General features: G+C 37.5%; 1 protein-coding gene across 1 annotated transcript in view; it reads right to left on the bottom strand.

Annotated features, from left to right (window-relative positions):
- The window catches only part of IL1RAPL1 (interleukin 1 receptor accessory protein like 1), a gene marked incomplete at both ends in the record, with an annotated part of 1,110,009 nt that overhangs the window by 546,890 nt on the left and 542,749 nt on the right, over nucleotides 1–20,370 (bottom strand). The window contains 2 exons of the mRNA XM_082865242.1: nucleotides 8,709–8,862; nucleotides 11,387–11,573. Of these exons, the coding sequence (XP_082721368.1) occupies nucleotides 8,709–8,862; nucleotides 11,387–11,573 (341 nt within the window). The remainder of the gene's footprint in view (nucleotides 1–8,708; nucleotides 8,863–11,386; nucleotides 11,574–20,370) is intronic.

Raw genomic sequence — 20,370 nt, 5'->3', positions numbered from 1 at the left:
TGAAAATGTAACATAAAACTTGTGGGATGCAGCAAAAGTAGTGTTTAGAAGAAATTTATAGAATTAAGTCTACGTTTCAGGGAAAAAGAAAACTCTAAAATAAAACTCTAAACCTCTGCTCTGTGAAAATCATTGTTAAGGAAAATCAAAAGAAAAGTTATAGTCACATGATGAGCTTCAGATCAGACACGGCCCTAAGGTTGTCTTGTGCTGACCTTAAATTCTTATTTCAGAAGAGAATCTTGGTTTAGGTAATTCATTTTTTAAAAGATCATGTGCAAAAACACTACGTTTTAAAAATAACTCACAGAATGACCTTAGTTTTTTATGTCCGCTGGTATGTTTGTGAGTTGTGTTCTCTGTACTAGACATCCCAGAATAAAGTGGAGTGAATTCAATAGTTAAAAAAAAAAAAAAAAGAAAAAAAGAAAAGTTACAGGATGGGAGAAAATATTCGCAAAACATACATCTGATGAGAGGATTGTATGAAAAGTATACAAAGAATTCTTAAAACTGAGCAATGGAAAAACAAACATCCCATTTAAAAAGGAGGTTATATATTTGAACAGACATAGATCAAAGAAGATATACAAAATGCAAATAGCATATAAAATATGGTCAAAATAATCTATAATTAGGGAATTGGCAATTGAAAAACTGAGATACCACTACAAAACTATTGGAATGTTAAAATTCAAACAACAGAATTGGTGGAAGGATAGACATCACTAAAATTCTTCATTCATTGTTGGTGGAAATGCAGAATGGTACAGCTACTTTAGAAGACAGTTTGGCAGCTTCTCACAAAGCTAAATATGATCTTACCATATACTCTAAAAGTTATATTCCTAGGTATTTTTTCAACTAATTTGAAAACTTATATCAACAGAAAGACCTGCACAATAATGTATATAATAGCTTTATTCATAATCTCCAAAAACTGGAAGCACCCAAGATGCACCATTCAAAAGATGAATGGACAAACTATGGTACAGCCACACAGCAGAATATCATTCAGTAATAAAAGGAAATGAGGAGCTATCATGAATGAACCTTAAAGACACTATGCTAAATGAAATAAACCATACACAAAAAAGATAAATATTGTATAATTCCACTTATTTGAGGTACCTAGAATGGTCTAATTTATAGATACAGAAATAGAGGGGTGGTTGCCAGGGATTGCTGGGAGAAGGGAATGGGGAGTTACGGTTTAATGGGTACAGAGTTTCGGTTTGGAAAGATGAAAAAGTTCTAGAGGTAGATGGTGGTGAGGTAGATGGTGGTTATCATTGCACACAATGTGAATGCAGTTAATGCCAGTGAAATGTATACCTAAAAATGGCAAAAATGGTAAATTTTTTTAGTTATATTTTACAACAAAAACACAAAAAGCTTCTTTGAGCCCAACATCTAGAAATCTTTTTAACCAGCTGACTTCAGGACTCAGAAACTGGGCTTATATTCTGCTCCAATCGTTAACCTTTGTTCTTCTTGTGTTTCTATAGAAACGTCTCTTAATAAATCCCTGATGGCTTGCACCATATAGGTTTAACTTTGGGAGCTCATCTGAAAAACTGCCTCCAGATATAAAACAACTCCTTAACTGAACTAACCTATTCTCAGGACTAAGAATGGTTCATTGTGATATGAAGCCATCTACCAACTCAGATTCTAGACTATAAAACTTATTGGGGAAGTTTCAAAGGTGGGAATAAAGGGTAGCAGAATGTGCCACCCAAAAATATGCCTCTTTGATATAAAGATAATTTTGAGCTGGTTATTTTGAGAAACTGCAGACACAGGAGAAGCTCTGAAAATAAACTAAGAGTTACCCTTTTGTAAGGGGAATTTACACTTATAAAAAAATCTTCATTTATGTAAGGGTGTCTCCCTCTCTGTACCAGGAAGAGAAAAATGACTAAATCTCCAGAAACTCTTACCAATGGAGAAGGCATTTAGATTTAGATTTAGACTTACCCTTGCTTACTGTGCTTTTCCTGGTAACCCCCCATAACTGGCCTTTCTCCCCCTCCCCCAACCAAAAAACCTTTCTTTTGTCTTTAGCTGAAGATGATATTTAAGGGAGTGGCTTTGGCCATCTTGGTGAGGTACTAAGTTTCCCTGGGTATCTTCAAGGTACACGTGACATATGCATGTTAATAAACTTCTGTTTGTTTTTCTCTTGTTAATCTGTCTTTTATTACAGGGGGTCTTAGCCAAGAACTCTGAAGGGTAGACAGAAAATTATTTTTCCTCCCCTACAAACCTTAATATATGCAAAATTTTGAAGACATTATTTAGGAGGATGGAAGATCTCCGGAGGGAATGCAGAATGTGATAAAACAACCTAACTATCAATATATTACAACCTCACTGAAGGGGATGGGAGGAAAAGGTGCTGACCTAAGTAACTTTGGAAATGGGTGGAGTCTGTAAGACTAAAGTCAAAAGAAACTGTATATAAGCAATATACTCTAGTCTATAAAGTTGTTTCTCATAGGGGTACAGGTCAACAACTTTGATCCCATTGCATACCTATTTGGAAATAAACAATTAAGGGGGCTTCCCTGGTGGCGCAGTGGTTGAGAATCTGCCTGCTAATGCAGGGGACACGGGTTCGAGCCCTGGTCTAGGAGGATCCCACATGCCGTGGAGCAACTAGGCCCGTGAGCCACAACTACTGAACCTGCACGTCTGGAGCGTGTGCTCCGCAACAAGAGAGGCCGCGATAGTGAGAGGCCCGCGCACCGCGATGAAGAGTGGCCCCCGCTTGCCACAACTAGAGAAAGCCCTCACACAGAAACAAAGACCCAACACAGCAAAAATAAATACATAAATTAACAAAAAAAAAACAATTAAGGAAATAGATGGCAGATGGTGGTAACCAGGTTTCTCACTATTGGACAGAAGGTTACACATACGCCAAAGGAAGAGGCCAGAATGATCCCTATGGTAATGGATTAGAGTTAGAGACATAAGTATGAACTCATGTTTAGTTCAATATAGATATGAATGGTTACATACAGAAATATTTCTAGATATGTGTATATACCTGGGTTAGTATACTCATATTTCCTTGCTCTGTCAACTGACAGGTCTTAGAAGCAACTATACTTGATTAGCAAGGAGTACTCCCAATGCCCAGATCTTAGTTTCTAGCACCATTCTCCAACAAAAGGAAAAGGGACTCTTGGGAAGAAATAGCTGACTGCAGGGCTAGGGCAGGAAATACATAAGATGATCCTGGAGCACCTTGTAGGGTCTGAAAATAAATAAATACTCAAACACACACACACACACACACACACAAACTAAAAACGCTCCAAAGGGCCAAAGTTGGAACAATCTGAACAACAAAATAAATAAGGTGATGGTGGATACAAACCAAAGTATAAAAGAAATATTCATGAGTCCATACCATACTGATATAGAATATGATTGAATAAGTAGATAAATGTAGGAAAATAGATATATGTCCCATGTAGAAGAATTCCAAATAATTTAAGCATATACTCTGACTTCAAAGAGGTAGGGGCATGACTCCTCACTCCTTAAGTGTGGACTACAGATAATGACTTCCTTCCAAAGAGCAGAGTAGGGAAAGCTGTAAAAAAGAGTAAGTTTACAGTGGCAAAATCTGACCAAGAAGTGACTAATACTACCAAGTGATGAATGTCAACATCAACAGTGACGCCATGTTGATAGTACGATATGTTGTGATTTTTACCTCTATGGTCTTCCAGGAATATATAACTCAAGTCTAATCATAAGAAAAACATCAAACAAATCACAGTTGAAGGACATTCTACAAAATAAGCACTTGTTAAAATTGTCAAGATTATCAAAAACAAAGGAAGTCAGTTAACAGTAACAGCTAAAAGGAGCCTAAGGAAACAAAACAATTCAGTGTTATGTGCTATCCTAAATGGGATCCTGGAACAGAAAAAGGACATTAGGTAAAAATTAAGGAAATCTGAATAAAATATGGACTTTAGTTAATAATAATATAGCAACATTAGTTAATTGTAACAAGTGTACCATACTAATGTTAGATGTTAATAATAGGGGAAACTGGGTGTGGGGAATACGGGATCTCTCCCTATTATCCTTTTTATTTTTTCTGTAAATGTAAAACTATTCTAAACTAAAATGTTTATAAAAAAAGAGACATTGCCCTTAACTCTGAAAAATTCATGTTCTTGTGAAAAACCAGGAGTGGCAACAAATAGTTATAATGCAGTGTGGTAGAGGTAAACATTTTAGCTGTGCCTCGAAGAAAGAGTAAGAGTCAGCTCTGTGACAACGTGGAAGAAGAAACATTCCAGAGGCAGCACACAAGGAGTAAGGATTAAGAGGAAGGATATTTGGAGAAAAACAGTAAAACAGTGTGGCTGAGGCGTACAGAAGAGGGTAGAGGCTACAAACGATGCTGAAACATCTTATGCTTGTTTTTTTTAAATGTTTAAAGTATACCAAAAGTGTCAAGCACATTTATTGTTTCTTTCACTGTGGCTTCCCTGGTGGTGCAGTTGTTAAGAATCTGCCTGTCAATGCAGGGGACATGGGTTTGAGCCCTGGTCCAGGAAGATCCCACATGCCGCAGAGCAACTAAGCCCGTGTGCTACAACTACTGAGCCTGCGCTCTAGAGCCTGCGAGCCACAACTACTGAACATGCGTGCCACAACTACGGAAGCCCACGTGCCTCGAGCCCGTGCTCTGCAACAAGAGAAGCCACCACAATGAGAAGCCCACGCACGACAAAGAAGAGTAGCCCCCGCTTGCCACAACTAGAGAAAGCCCGCACACAGCAATGAAGACCCAATGCAGACAAAGAGGTATCACCTCATGCTGGTCAGAATGGCCATTTTCAAAAAATCTAGAAACAATAAATACTGGAAAGGGTGTGGTGAAAACAGAACCCTCCTGCACTGTTGGTGGGAATGTAAATTGACACAACCACTATGGAAAACAGTATGGGGATTCCTTAAAAAACTAAAAATAGAACTACCATATGACCCAGCAATCCCACTACTGGGCATATACTCTGAGAAAACCATAATTCAAAAAGAGACATGTACCCCAATGTTCACTGCAGCACTATTTACAATAGCCAGGACATGGAAACAACCTAAGTGTCCATCAACAGATGAATGGATAAAGAAGATGTGGCACATATATACAATGGAATATTACCCAGCCATAAAAAGAAATGAAATTGAGTTATTTGTAGTGAGGTGGATGGACATAGAGTCTGACATACAGAGTGAAGTAAGTCAGAAAGAGAAAAACAAATACCGTATGCTAACACATATATATGGAATCTAAAAAAAAAATGGTACTGATGAACCTAGTTGCAGGGCAGGAATAAAGATGTAGACATAGAGAACGGACTTGAGGACACGAGGTGGGAAGGGGAAGCTGGGGCAAAGTGAGAGTAGCATCGACATATATACACTACCGAATATAAAACAGTTGGCTGGTGGGAAGCAGCAGCATAGCACAGGGTAATCAGCTCAGTGCTTTGTGATGACCTAGAGAGGTAGGATAGGGAGAATGGGAGGGAGGCTCAAGAGGGAGGGAATATGGGGACATATGTATGCATATGGCTGATTCACTTTGTTGTACAACAGAAACTAACACACTATTGTGAAGCAATTATACTCCAATAAAGATCTATTAAAAAAATGTTTAAAGTATACCAAAAGTGTCAAGCAGGTTTATTGTTTCTTTCACTGTGATCTGTCTTCCTGAACCACTACTTCAAGTTAGTAGACACATACACTTTTTTTTTTTTTTTTTTTTTTTTTTGCGGTATGTGGGCCTCTCACTGTTGTGGCCTCTCCCGTTGCGGAGCACAGGCTCCGGACGTGCAGGCTCAGCGGCCATGGCTCACGGACCCAGCCACTCCGCGGCATGTGGGATCTTCCCGGACTGGGGCACGAACCCACGTCCCCTGCATCGGCAGGCGGACTCTCAACCACTGTGCCACCAGGGAAGCCCGACACATATACTTTTAATAAACCAAAGATCTCCCATAAAAGCTTACAATATGGCCTGTAAGATGCCACTTTATTTATCCAGAAATTTTCTTTTCTCTTCATGTATTGGACTCTTTTGTTTTATTTTAAAGAAACACTGTAACACACTTCAAAATATATATTATCAGCTAAGGCAGATCCACTAAAACTAAATGATATCATGCTTTGCATAAGATTTACATTAAGTATAACATGACCATGATATGCAGAAAAACAAGATACAAAGCAGGGATCAATTATTGCTCAGAGAAAATGCCCACCTTCGTTGCTTTACTGAGAGTTTAACTTGGGTTCTAAGAATTGCTCTTTGGCCATAGCCAAAGTAAATGAGCTATAGTGTAACACTATTTAAAGCAATGTTATGCATAAATATATCTTGTCAACAGACTTCTTGTTAAAACCTAAAATGCATTTTAATACATATTATTTTTAACTATGGGATATGCAGCTCTATGATTCAACCAAAATTTCATATATAATCAAATTTTGCTTTATACTTTATTTCCCCAAATCAATGTCACAGGTAGAGCTATTTAAATTAGAGGTATTCATAATATTCAGCTGAATGTAAACTTTCATTAACTTCCTTTTGGATATCAAGAAATAATTATTCCTCCTTTTTGCATAAAGAAAAGGAGATATTTTTTGGAGAAAATGAATGTACAAAAATATAATAGCCCTGGGTAGCATTTACGAGAAAACAATTCTATTACTGATTGTACAAAATAGCCTCACTTACATGATTTTACCATTTGGGACCCAGTTTCCAGTCTCTAGGAGACTGTTTTCCAATCCCCTCTTCTAGACAGTGTTTTAGTAACCTAGCGTTTCTAGAAAGGGGAAAGATGTGCTTACCAAGAATTAGCTCTACACTCCAAAGAATAAAGACTAGAAGTTCATTCTATTTTCTTTACAGAATAGATATTTTTTCATTATTTTCAGTATGTTTTAATTCCTTTGTCTCAGTACCTACTCCTTGAAAAGCTACTTCAGTATAGATTAAGAGCAAAAAAGAAATAATAAAATATTCAACATTTATTGTAAAGAAAACCCAAGTACAGATAGTTATGTTTTTCACTGTTCCATTAAACAGGGAGGTAAAGTGATAAAAGTGTTAATTTTCTATACGAAGACCTATTATACACAACAAAGCTGAAAACAAAACTAGTGCAAATCATACATGTGTACATCATAGGTACGTAATACATGATTAAATGTGTGTTTACTATTCAAGTGTACCATGTATTGCTATTGTCAGTTATTTACTGGGTCTAATATCTATCAAAGGCATTACCAAAGAGCATCTTACTTATTTAACTAAATTTCCTTTCAAGCTGAATAATTACTATCCATCAAATGAATTTCATGAAATCAGATTTTGTTTTTAAGTCAAACTATATCATATCATAATTTCACGATTTCAAGGTGATTATTGTAAGATGAAGGTGACTACCACAAAACAATTTTCATATACGGGAAAACTATTTTAAGTGAATCAATGAACAAATGGAAATCTCTTTAAAGTATCTGATATCCTTTCCTTACTTTTATATATATGTTTCATAAAAATGATTGTACAGGGACTTCCCTGGTGGTCCAGAGGTTAAGACTCCACACTTCCACTGCAGGGGATGCGGGTTCGATCCCTGGTCAGGGAATTAAGATCCCGCTTGCCATGCAGTAGGACAAAAATTAAAAAAGAAAAAAAGATTGTACAAAGAATGTCACCAAGAAGAATCTCTCTTAATAAGATGAGAATAATGTCTTCAACTGCCTAAAGTATTGGTCTTGATTCCCCCCCTTTTTTGTGTTGGAACCACTTTGAGAGAAGTATTCAATAACATAAAACAGGGAACGAATACAATATTTAACATGACATCATTTAACATGACAAAACGATGCATATTTGGATATAATTCTATGTTTTGCAAGTTGATTTCATATGTATTAGCTTGCCTCATTCAATTCTTGCAAAAATGCTGTGAAATAAACAAGGCAAACTTTACCATCACCATTTTATACACGAGGAAAGTGATATTTTGAAGGTTGTGGTGATTAAAATAAAGTCATGTGACTAGTGAGCTGTAGATTCGTGATTTCAGACAGTGTTCTGAACCTTGTTCTCATGCCCTTCTACCTTAGCAACCAGGTATGGGAATGAGTCCATGCAATGCATCTCACATAATTATTCAATTATTGTATCTGAAATTTTGTTATATTCAAGTTCATGAGAACACGTATATCAGGTTCATAGAGTGATAAATGAAAAGAAAAGTAATTCTTCTAATTTGGAGCAAGACAGGAAGACAGAGGTAGATTTCATATATTCCATTTCAACATTCTAGGAAGTGTTTCCAAAAATTATACCGCTACAAAATATAAGCATAATTTTCTGAAACTGTAAACTCATTATTTCAAGTACTTTCAAAAGCTAACATTTCTATAATCCCCTAAGCCTATTTTCTTTAACCTTTCATATGCATTTCAGGGCAACATGATTTGAAAGCAAGGAGGAATAAATTTCACCTATAGGAATCCACTTAGCATTTGGTTAAGCACTTCCTTCATTGCAAAGATTTGAAAAAAAATCAATATGCAGCACAGAAAATGAAACTTAAAATGTTAGTTTCATTACTTGCAAATGAAATATTGAAGACTGTGCTTACCTGTAACACTTAGTTCAGTAGTTCTTCTCACAACAAAGCCTCCATATTTTAATTCACACGTATAATTTCCAATGTCGTCTTCTCTGACTTCTCTTATAAGCAGGGTATCTCTTTTGAATACAATACTTGGCCTCCATGTTTTTGTTCTACATTCCTACGTGAAGAAGACAAAATTTTTATAGTACATATAGTAACTTAAAGTATTTAAAATAACTAAACTAAAAGCTTCTAAAGTTAGATTTTAAAAGAGCTAGAGTTGTGAATTAATGCTACAGATTTTCAAAACTTCTCCACACCTCTGGGAAATCAGGTACCTCAATTTGAAAAAAGCACTTTTAGCAAGAGTCACTTTATTAACGTCTAACTTTAGTGTCTCTAAATCATATATGTATTGATTATTAGATGTAAGAAAATGACATTTATTAAGATTACTCTTGACATCATTTTTAGAAGCAAATAGTCTATATTTGATGATTATGGAATTAACTACTTTGATACTTATAATATAAAATATAAAATGAATTTTTTAGTGGAAAGCAGAAAAACTAATTCTATAGAGAAAAATGCTTTAGTTCAGTATTTTAAATCTTTTAAGGCTGCATTTAGAAATAATTCAATCTTTTCATAGCATATATATTCTACAGTCCCTGGAAGAAATGGCCATTATTTATATGCAAGGTCTTTATAGTCTCACAGTCTACCAAATTATGGTCTCTGCTTTAAGCTTTGGATTATAATGATGTTGGCTCAGGAGATTTCTGTTTTTGCCAAACAGAAGTCCATTTTCTCTAGCCATATTCGAAATCAGTGGAATGAGGATAAAATAACTTTAAACCTTTTAACACTAGTCAGAGGTAATATTATTTTGTTAAAAATTTATTGCCAGATCAAATTTATGCAGACCATTATTTTGATTATGTGTCTCAATGCCTGTGTATAATTGGAGGACAATTATCTGGTTATTTCAGTCCAAAATATACACTTAATATCCTCATATTAGTTGCATAAACTGTCATAGTTGCATAAATTATACACTAAATGTATGCAATACATATTACCTTGACTATGGAAAAATAATCTGAATTGTTACAAAACTTCTAAATTCCACATATACTGCATCTCCACCCATCACTTCACTAATGACGGTCTTTATAGCGTAAGGTCACAATGACTGGGGAGATGGTGGAAGCATGACTAAAGGACCAATATGAGGCCAGCCATTTACAAAACTGAGTGTGTGACTCTGTGTGTGTGTGTGTGTGTGGCCTCTAATGTTTCAGCAAATTTTGAGATACTATTTGCAAAAAGTGAGAAAAAGTGCATGACTCTTAAGATCAACTTATTGGCAAACAACAAGGAAATTGCATATTTAGAAGCTGAATGTACACATATGAGTATTAGAAAAATATCTGTACTTGAAGATCTTGTGTCAAACGCCCCTAATACCTCTCCCCTTTGAGGAAATCATCAGGGCTTGCTTAGAATCCTCCTGTGGAAAGCAGGCAAACCACAGAAAATCAGGGTGAGAAATATATAATTAAAAAACTTTAAAAGTAAATAAAGCTCACATGTACAGGAACAGAAATAGTGGGGCTAATATTTAAGGGCTATTTAATACTGTCTAATACAGAAATCCAAGGGAAAAGTAGAAAAATATTTCAACAGTTCCCTTGATGTTCTGAATACTCCATTGCTTACTGTCAAGAATCAAAAGAAAGTCATTCAAAGAAGGGCATTACTAATTTTGGAAAAATCCTTTAAAAATTGTTAAAGATATACTTCCTGTTTCATTTCTAACAAGTTTTGAATTCGTTATCAGTCCTGAGGGCTCATATTCTGTATACTGACATTTGTGAATCTAGTTACTAAAAGATCCAGCTTCCTAAACTCCTATTTCCAGTTAGTTGGACAAAGCAAAAGTTTACGCTAGGTATCTTTAAATCATGGAAAACATATTCCAGACAAATGTTCATAACATCTATATTGTATTTTCTTGCGTATGTTCAATAACAAAAGCATCTTTTAGATATAAATAAGTTGAAGAACATGTTCAAATCTTGAAATTCAGTCAAAGTCAATGATGTGACAGGAAGAACAGCGTCTGATTATTCTGCTTAAGCCTAAAGTTGCTTCTGGTTTTTGAAAAGAAGTTAATCTAACACTATTTTTATAATCGTATACATTTTCATCGGATTTTTAAAAACATGTATGCTTTTATACAAAAGGGATTAGGATATGCACAAAGATACTTCCATTAAACAGAATATTTCAATAAAACTAGTATACCATTTTATCACAGAAGCAAGTCAATCCTTTTTCTCCTTGTTTGGGGACATTTTGGACTGCTTATATGAAGAGTTTGAAATGAATGCTTAATGCATTTTAGTTCCTGAAATTATCAACACAGATTATAATAGACTTGATAGGATTATCAGCATAAACTAGATATAAACATTAACATAGTAGCTTATTACAATGTACTAAAAATACAAATATTGACTTGGATTATCAAAGCCCCTGGTTTAAAAACTTATAATGACCAGCACAACTTGCTGTAGTGTCTTAGGAAGGCAGAACTGAACTATATAACATCTATTTAAATGTTTTTATCCAACTTGCCCTAGAATAAGGTACACATTAATCTATTTATAAGTGATAAAATCATTCATAGTCCATACCTTATACCATAGGATTTCAGGTTCTCTGGATGGTAGTAAAAAATCTTCTATGTCACGGCACGAAATTTCCTTGCTTTTGCTAAGTTCAGCTTTATCAAAGTACTTCATCTTGGAATTGTAGCACAGTCCAGTGTCATTTTCACCCACTGTCAGTGAGATGGATACTTTCATACAGTAAGTGGAGTTTCTGTAATGAAGCAGAATAAATATGGTGGCCTGGTGTGAACAAAAAGCAACTGTTGTCAAAGCAGTGTATTTACTTCACTCAAAAAGGGAGAGAGGAAGAGAGGGATAAAAACTCTACTGATAATTAATGTATGGTATCATGGCTTATTCCACAGGGCTCTATCTTGTCAGCCAGCTAAAGAATGCTTGGTTCTGTTAAACTATTTGTATATTTTTCATATGCTAGAAAAAAATTTTATATTATATAAAAGTTTGGTTTGAAAAACTGTTTAATAGACATTTTTATTTAGATTTTATCTAGGAAAATAAAATAAAGGAAGATTTAGGTCAAGAAACAAGTCAAGCCTGGTCATAATTATGCTAAAATTGGTAAATTCATACTCAGCCGTAAAAAAGAATGAAATAATGCCATTTGCAGCGACACGGATGGACCTAGAGATTGTCATACTGAGTGAAGTGAGTCACACAGAGAAAGACAAATATCATATGATATCACATATGCAGAATCTAAAAAAAAAATGGCACAAATGAACTTATTTACAAAACAGAAATAGAGAAAGTCTGGTCGCAGTCAGCTGTGTCTGCGCTGGACCTGAGCTGGGATCTAATACAAAAGAAGCCATCTATGGACTATTGGAGAGGGCTGTGCCTCACCAAAAGATAAAGAAACAGAAGGCTGGAGAGTCTGCACTGCTAGTTTAATGACCCAAGAAAGCAGAATTTTGAGCTGGAAGTTTTCCTAATAGGAACCACCCTTGGGGAGACCCTTAAGATGGCGAAGGAATAAGAGGCAGAGATCACCTTCATTCCCACAAATACATCAGAATTACATCTACATGTAGAACAACTCCTAAAGAACACCTACTGAACGCTGGAAGCAAACCTCAGACCTCCCAAAAGGCAAGAAACTCCCCACGTAACTGGGTAGGGCAAAAGAAAAAAGAGACAAAAGAATAGGGATGGGACCTGCACCAGTGGGAGGGAGCCGTGAAGGAGGAAACGTTTCCACACACTAAAAGCCCCTTCGCGGGCAGACACTGTGGGTGGTGGAGGGGGGAAGCTTCGGAGCCACGGAGGAGAGCGCAGCCACAGGGGTGCGGAGGGCAAAGCGGAGAGATTCCCGCACAGAGGATCAGTGCCAACCAGCACTCACCAGCCCGAGGGGTTTGTCTGCTCACCCGCGGGAGCGGGCGGGGGCTGGGAGCTGAGGCTCGGGCTTCGGAGGGTCGGATCCCAGGGAGAGGACTGGGGTTGGCTGCGTGCACACAGCCTGAAGGAGTTAGTGTGCCACAGCTAGCCGGGACAGAGTCCGGCAAAAAGTCTGGAGCTGCTGAAGACATAAGAGACTTTTTCTTCCCTCTTTGCTTCCTGGTGCGCGAGGAGAGGGGATTCAGATTCAGAGCGCCACTTAAAGGAGCTCCAGAGACAGGCGCGAGCCGCGGCTATCAGCGCGGATCCCAGAGACGGGCATGAGACGCTAAGGCTGTTGCTGCTGCCACCAAGAAGCCTGTGTGCAACCACAGCTCACTCTCCACACCTCCCCTCCCGGAGCCTGTGCAGCCCACCACTGCCACAGTCCCGTGATCCAGGGACAACTTCCCCGGGAGAATACACAGTGCACCTAAGGCTGTTGCAACGTCACTCATGCTGGCCTCTGCCGCCGCAGGCTCGCCCTGCATTCTGTACCTGCACCTCGTGCCCCGCCCCCAGCCTGAGTGAGCCAGAGCTCCCTAATTAGCTGCTCCTTTAACTCCGTCCAGACAGGACAGGAACACACGCCCTCAGGCGACCTACACGCAGAGGCGGGGCTAAATCCAAAACTGAACCACAGAAACTGTGCGAACAAAGAAGAGAAAGGGAAATCTCTCCCAGGAGCCTCAGGAGCAGCGGATTAAATCTCCACAATCAACTTAATGTACCCTGCATCTGTGGAATACCTGAATAGACAACGAATCATCCCAAATTGAGGCAGTGGACTTTGGGAGCAACTGTAGACTTGGGGTTTGCTTTCTGCATCTAATTTGTTTCTGGGTTTATGTTTATCTTCGTTTAGTATTTAGAGTTTATTATCATTGGTAGATTTGTTTATTGATTTGGCTGCTCTCTTCCCTTATTTTTATATATAGATATATATACTTACTTCCTTTTTCTCTTTTTCTGAGTGCGTATGTGTATGCTTCTTTGTGTGATTTTGTCTGTATAGCTTTGCTTTTACCATTTGTCCTAGGGTTCTGTCTGTCCATACTTTTTTTCTTTTTTTAATTACTTTTTAATTTTTTTATTTTAAATATATATTTTTTAATTTTTTATTTTAATAACTTTATTTTATTTTACTTTTTTCTTTTGTTCCTTTTTTTCTCCCTTTTCTTCTGAGCCATGTGCCTGACAGGGTCTTGGTGCTCCAGCCGGGTGTCAGGCCTGTGCCTCTGAGGTGGGAGAGTTGAGTTCAGGACATTGGTTCACCAGAGACGTCCTGGCTCCACATAATATCAAACAGCAAAAGCTCTCCCAGAGATCTCCATCTCAACACTAAGAACCAGCTCCACTGAACGAAGAGCAAGCTACAGTGCTGGACATCCTATGCCAAACAACTAGCAAGACAGGAACACAACCCCACCCATTAGCACAGATGCTGCCTAAAATCATAATAAGGTCACAGACACGCCAAAAAACACCACCAGACGCAATCCTACCCACCAGAAAGACAAGATCCAGCCTCATCCTCCAAAACACAGTCACTACTCCTCTTTACCAGGAAGCCTACACAACCCACTGAACCAACCTTAGGCACTGGGGGCAGACATCAAAAAAAGCCGTGAACTACGAACCTGCAGCCTGTGAAAAGGAGACCCCAAACACAGTAAGTAAAACAAAATGAGAAGACAGAGAAACCCACAGCAGATGAAGGAGCAAGGTAAAAACCGACCAGACTAAACAAATGAAGAGGAAATAGGCAGTCTACCCAAAAAAGGATTCAGAGTAATGATAGTAAATATTACCAAACTCTCGGAAATAGAATGGAGAAAATACAAGAAATGTTTAAGAAGGACCTACAAGAACTAAAGACCAAACAATGATGAACAAGACAATAAATGAAATTTAAAATTCTGTAAAAGGACTGAATAGGACAGTAACTGAGGCAAAAGAATGGGTAAGTGACCTGGAAGATAAAATAGTGGAAATAACTACTGCAGAGCAGAATGTAGAAATAAGAATGAAAAGAATCGAGGACAGTCTCAGAGACTTCTGGGACAAAATTAAATATACCAACATTTCAATTATAGGGGTCCCAGAAGAAGAAGAGAAAAAGAAAGGGACTGAGAAAATATGTGAAGAGATTATAGTTGAAAACTTCCCTAATATGGTAAAGGAAATAGTCAATCAAGCCCACTGGGAAGCACAGAGAGTCCCGTACAGGATAAATCCAAGGAGAAACATGCCAAGACATATATTAATCACACTATCAAAAATTAAATACAAAGAAAAAGTATTAAAAGCAGCAAGGGAAAAGCAACAAATAACATATAAGGGAATCCCCATAAAGTTAACAGCTGGGCTTCCCTGGTGGCGCAGTGGTTGAGAGTCCGCCTGCCGATGCTAGGGGACACGGGTTTGTGCCCCGGTCCGGGAAGATCCCACATGCTGCGGAGCGGCTGGGCCCGTGAGCCATGGCCGCTGAGCCTGCGCGTCCGGAGCCTGTGCTCCGCAACGGGAGAGGCCACAACAGTGAGAGGCCCGCGTATCGCAAAAAAAAAAAAAGTTAACAGCTGATCTTTCAGCAGAAACTCTGCAAGCCAGAAAAGAGTGTCAGGACATGTTTAAGTGATGAAAGCGAAAAACCTACAAACAAGATTACTCTACCCAGCAAAGATCTCATTCAGATTCAATGAAAAAATTAAAAACCTTTACAGACAAGCAAAAGCTAAGAGAATTCAGCACCCCCAAACGAGCTTTACAACAAATGCTAAAGGAACTTCTCTAGGCAGGAAACACAAGAGAAGGAAAAGACCTACAATAACAAACCCAAAACAATTAAGAAAATGGTAATAGGAACATACATATCAATAATAACTTAAATGTAAATGGATTAAATGCTTCAACCAAAAGACAGAGACTGGCTGAATGAATACAAAAACAAGACACATATATATGCTGTCTACAAGAGACCCACTTCAGACCTAGGGACACATACAGACTGAAAGTGAGGGGATCGAAAAAGATATTCCATGCAAATGGAAATTAAAAGAAAGCTGGGGTAGCAATTCTCATATCAGACAAAATAGACTTTAAAACAAAGACTATTAGAAGAGACAAAGAAGGACACTACATAATGATGGGTGGATCAATCCAAGAAGAAGATATAACAATTGTAAATATGTATGCACCCAACATAGGAGCACTTCAATACATAAGGCAAATACTAACACCCATAAAAGGGGAAATTGACACTAACACAATCACAGTAGGGGACTTGAACAGCCCACTTTCACCAACGGACTGATCATCCAAAATGAAAATAAATAAGGAAACACAAGCTTTAAGTAATACATTAAACAAGATGGACTTAATTGATATTTATAGAATATTCCACCCAAAAACAACAGAATACACTTTCTTCTCAAGTGCTCATGGAAAATTCTCCAGGATCGATCATATCTTGGGTCACAAATCAAGCCTTGGTAAATTTAAGAAAACTGATATGGTATCAAGTGTCTTTTCCGACCACAACGCTATGAGACTAGATATCAATTACAGGAAAAAACCTGTAAGAAATACAAACACATGGAGGCTAAACAACACACTACTAAATAACCAAGAGATCACTGAAGAAATCAAAAATACCTAGAAACAAATGACAATGAAAATACAATGACCCAAAACTTGTGGGATACAGCAAAAGTAGTTCTAAGAGGGAAGTTTATAGCAATACAATCCTACTTCAAGAAACAAGAAACATCTCAAATAAACAACCTAATCTTACACCTAAAGCAATTAGAGAAAGAAGAACAAAAAACCCCAAAGCTAGCAGAAGGAAAGAAATCATAAAGATCAGATCAGAAATAAATGAAAAAGAAATGAAGGAAACAGTAGCAAAGATCAATAAAACTAAAAGCTGGTTCTTTGAGAAGATAAACAAAATTGATAAACCATTAGCCAGGCTCATCAACAAAAAAAGAGAGAAGACTCAAATCAATAGAAGTAGAAATGAAAAAGGAGAAGAAACAACTGACACTGTAGAAATATAAAGGATCATGAGACATTACTACAAGCAACTAAATGCCAGTTAAATGGACAGCCTGGAAGAAATGGACAAATTCTTAGAGAAGCACAACCTTCTGAGACTGAACCAGGAAGAAATAGAAAATATAAACAGACCAATCACAAGCACTGAAATTGAGACTGTGATTAAAAATCTTCCAACAAACAAAAGCCCAGGACCAGATGGCTTCACAGGCGAATTCTATCAAACATTTAGAGAAGAGCTAACACCTATCCTTCTCAAACTCTTCCAAAATATGACAGCAGGAGGATCACTCCCAAACTCATTCTACGAGGCCACCATCACCCTGATACCAAAACCAGACAAAGATGTCACAAAGAAAGATAACTACAGGCCAATATCACTGGCGAACATAGATTCAAAAATCCTCAACAAAACACTAGCAGACAGAATCCAACAGCACATTAAAAGGATCATACACCATGATCAAGAGAGGTTTATCCCAGGAATGCAAGGATTCTTCAATATATGCAAATCAATCAATGTGACATATGTACCATATTAACAAATTAAAGGATAAAAACCACATGATCTCAATAGATGCAGAAAAAACTTTTGACAAAATTCAACACCCATTTATGATAAAAACCCTCCAGAAAGTAGGCATAGAGGGAACTTTCGTCAACATAATAAAGGCCATATATGACAAACCCACAGCCAACATTGTTCTCAATGGTAAAAAACTGAAACCATTTCCTCTAAGGTGAGGGACAAGACAAGGTTGCCCACTCTCACCACTATTATTCAACATAGTTTTGGAAGTTTTAGCCACAGCAATCAGAGAAGAAAAAGAAATAAAAGGAATCCAAATCGAAAAAGAAGAAGTAAAGCTGTCACTGTTTGCAGATGACATGATACTATACATAGAGAATCCCAAAGATGCTACCAGAAAACTACTAGAGCTAATCAATGAATTTGGTAAAGTAGCAGGATACAAAATTAATGCACAGAAATCTCTTGCATTCCTATACACTGATGATGAACAATCTGAAAGAGAAATTAAGGAAACACTCCCATTTACCATTGCAACAAAAAGAATAAAATACATAGGAATAAACCTACCTAAGGAGACAGAAGACACTGATGAAAGAAATTAAAAGTAATACAAACAGATGGAGAGATACACCATGTTCCTGGATTGAAAGAATCAATAATGTGAAAATGACTGTACTACCCAAAGCAATCTACAGATTCAATGCAATCCCTATCAAACTACCACTGGCATTTTCACAGAACTAGAACAAAAAATTTCACAATTTGTATGGAAACACAAAAGACCCCAAATAGCCAAAGCAATCTTGAGCAAGAAAAACGGAGCTGCAGGAATCAGGCTCCCGGACTTCAGACTATACTATAAAGCTAAAGTAATCAAGATAGTATGGTACTGGCACAAAAACAGAAATATAGATCAATGAAACAGGACAGAAAGCCCAGAGAAACACCAATGCACATATGGTCACCTTATTTTTGATAAAGGAGGCAAGACTACACAATGGAGAAAAGACAGCCTCTTCAATAAGTCGTTCTGGGAAAACGGACAGCTACATGTAGAAGATTGAAATTAGAACACTCCCTAACACCGTACACATAAATAAACTCAAAATGGATTAAAGACCTAAATGTAAGGCCAGACACTATAAAAGTCTTACAGGAAAACACAGGCAGAACACTCTATAACATACATCACAGCAAGATCCTTTTTGACCCACCTCCTAGAGAAACGGAAATAAAAACAAAATAAGCAAGTGGGACCTAATGAAAATTAAAGTCTTTTGCACATCAAAGGAAACCATGCACCAGACAAAAAAACAACTCTCAGATTGGGAAAATATATTTGCAAATGAAGCAACTGACAAAGGATTAATCTCCAAAATATACAAGCAGCTCAATATGAAGAAAACAAACAACCCAATCAAAAAATCGGCAGAAGATCTAAATAGACATTTCTCCAAAAAGGACATATAAATGGCTAAGAAGCACGTGAAAAGCTGCTGAACATCACTAATTATTAGGGAAACGCAAATCAAAACTACTATGAGGTATCCCCTCACACCGGTCAGAATGGCCATCATCAGAAAATCTACAAACAACAAATGCTGGAGAGGGTGTGGAGAAAAGGGAACCCTTTTGCACTGTTGGTGGGAATGTAAATTGATACAGCCACTATGGAGAACAGTATGGAGGTTCCTTAAAAACTAAGAATAGAACTACCGTATGATCCAGCAATCCCACTACTGGGCATATACCCTGAGAAAACCATAATTCAAAAAGAGTCATGTACCAAAATGTTCATTGCAGCTCTATTTACAATAGCCAGGATATGGAAGCAACCTAAGTGTCCAGCGACAGATGAATGGGTAAAGAAGATGTGGCACATATGTACATTGGAATATTACTCAGCCATAAAAAGAGACGAAACTGAGTTATTTGTAGTGAAGTGGATGGACCTAGAGTCTGACATACAGAGTGAAGTCAGAAAGAGAAAAACAAATACCGTATGCTAACACATATATATGAAATCTAGAACAACAATAAAAAAGGTTCTCAAGAACCTAGGGGCAGGACAAGAATAAAGATGCAGACGTAGAGAATGGACTTGATGACACGGGGAGGGGGAAGGTTAAGCTGGGATGAAGTGAGAGAGTGGCATGGACATATATTGAGTACCAAATGTAAAATAGATGGCTAGTGGGAAGCAGCCGCATAGCACAGGGAGATCAGCTCCATGTCTAGTGACCACCTAGAGGGGTGGGATAGGTAGTGTGAGAGGGAGACGCAAGAGGGAGGGGATATGGGGATATATGTATACTTATAGCTGATTCACTTTGTTATAAGGCAGAAACTAACACACCATTGTAAAGCAATTATACTCCAATAAAGATGTTATGAAAAAGTAAAAAACCAAAAAACAGAAATAGAGTCGTAGGTCTAGAAAACAAACTTATGGTTACCAAGGGGGAAACGGGGGTAAAGGATAAATTTGGAGATTGGGACTGGCATATACACACTACTATATATAAAATAGATAACTAATAAGAATCTACTGTATAGAACAGGGAACTCTACTCAATACTCTGTAATGACATATATGGGAAAAGAATCTAAAAAAGAGTGGATAGGGACTTCGTTGGCGGTGCAGTGGTTAAGACTCTGTGCTTCCAATGCAGGGTGCACAGGTTCAATTCCTGGTCAGGGAACTAAGATCCTGCGTGCCACGCGGTGTGCCAAAAAGTAAAAATTAAAAAAAACAAAAATAAAGAGTGGATATACGTATAACTGATGCACTTTGCTGTACAGCAGGAACTACCACAACATTGTAAATCAACTATACTCCAATACAAATTAGTTTAAAATAAAATTGGTAAACTGAACAAAGAAGGAGAAAAATGTAACTGACCTATTAAGCATAATGGAAGAATATGAGAAGCGCATTCTGCGGACCTCTGATTTACAACCAGTCAGTCAGAAGTGGAGGTAAATTTGTGGACTAGCAATTGGCATCTGAATTGTGTGTGTC

Source organism: Leucopleurus acutus, assembly GCF_964270905.1.
Source record: "Leucopleurus acutus genome assembly, chromosome: X".
Taxonomy (NCBI): Eukaryota; Metazoa; Chordata; class Mammalia; order Artiodactyla; family Delphinidae; genus Leucopleurus; species Leucopleurus acutus.
Note: the sequence above shows the minus strand (reverse complement) of the source record. Positions and strands in the feature narration are given on the sequence as shown.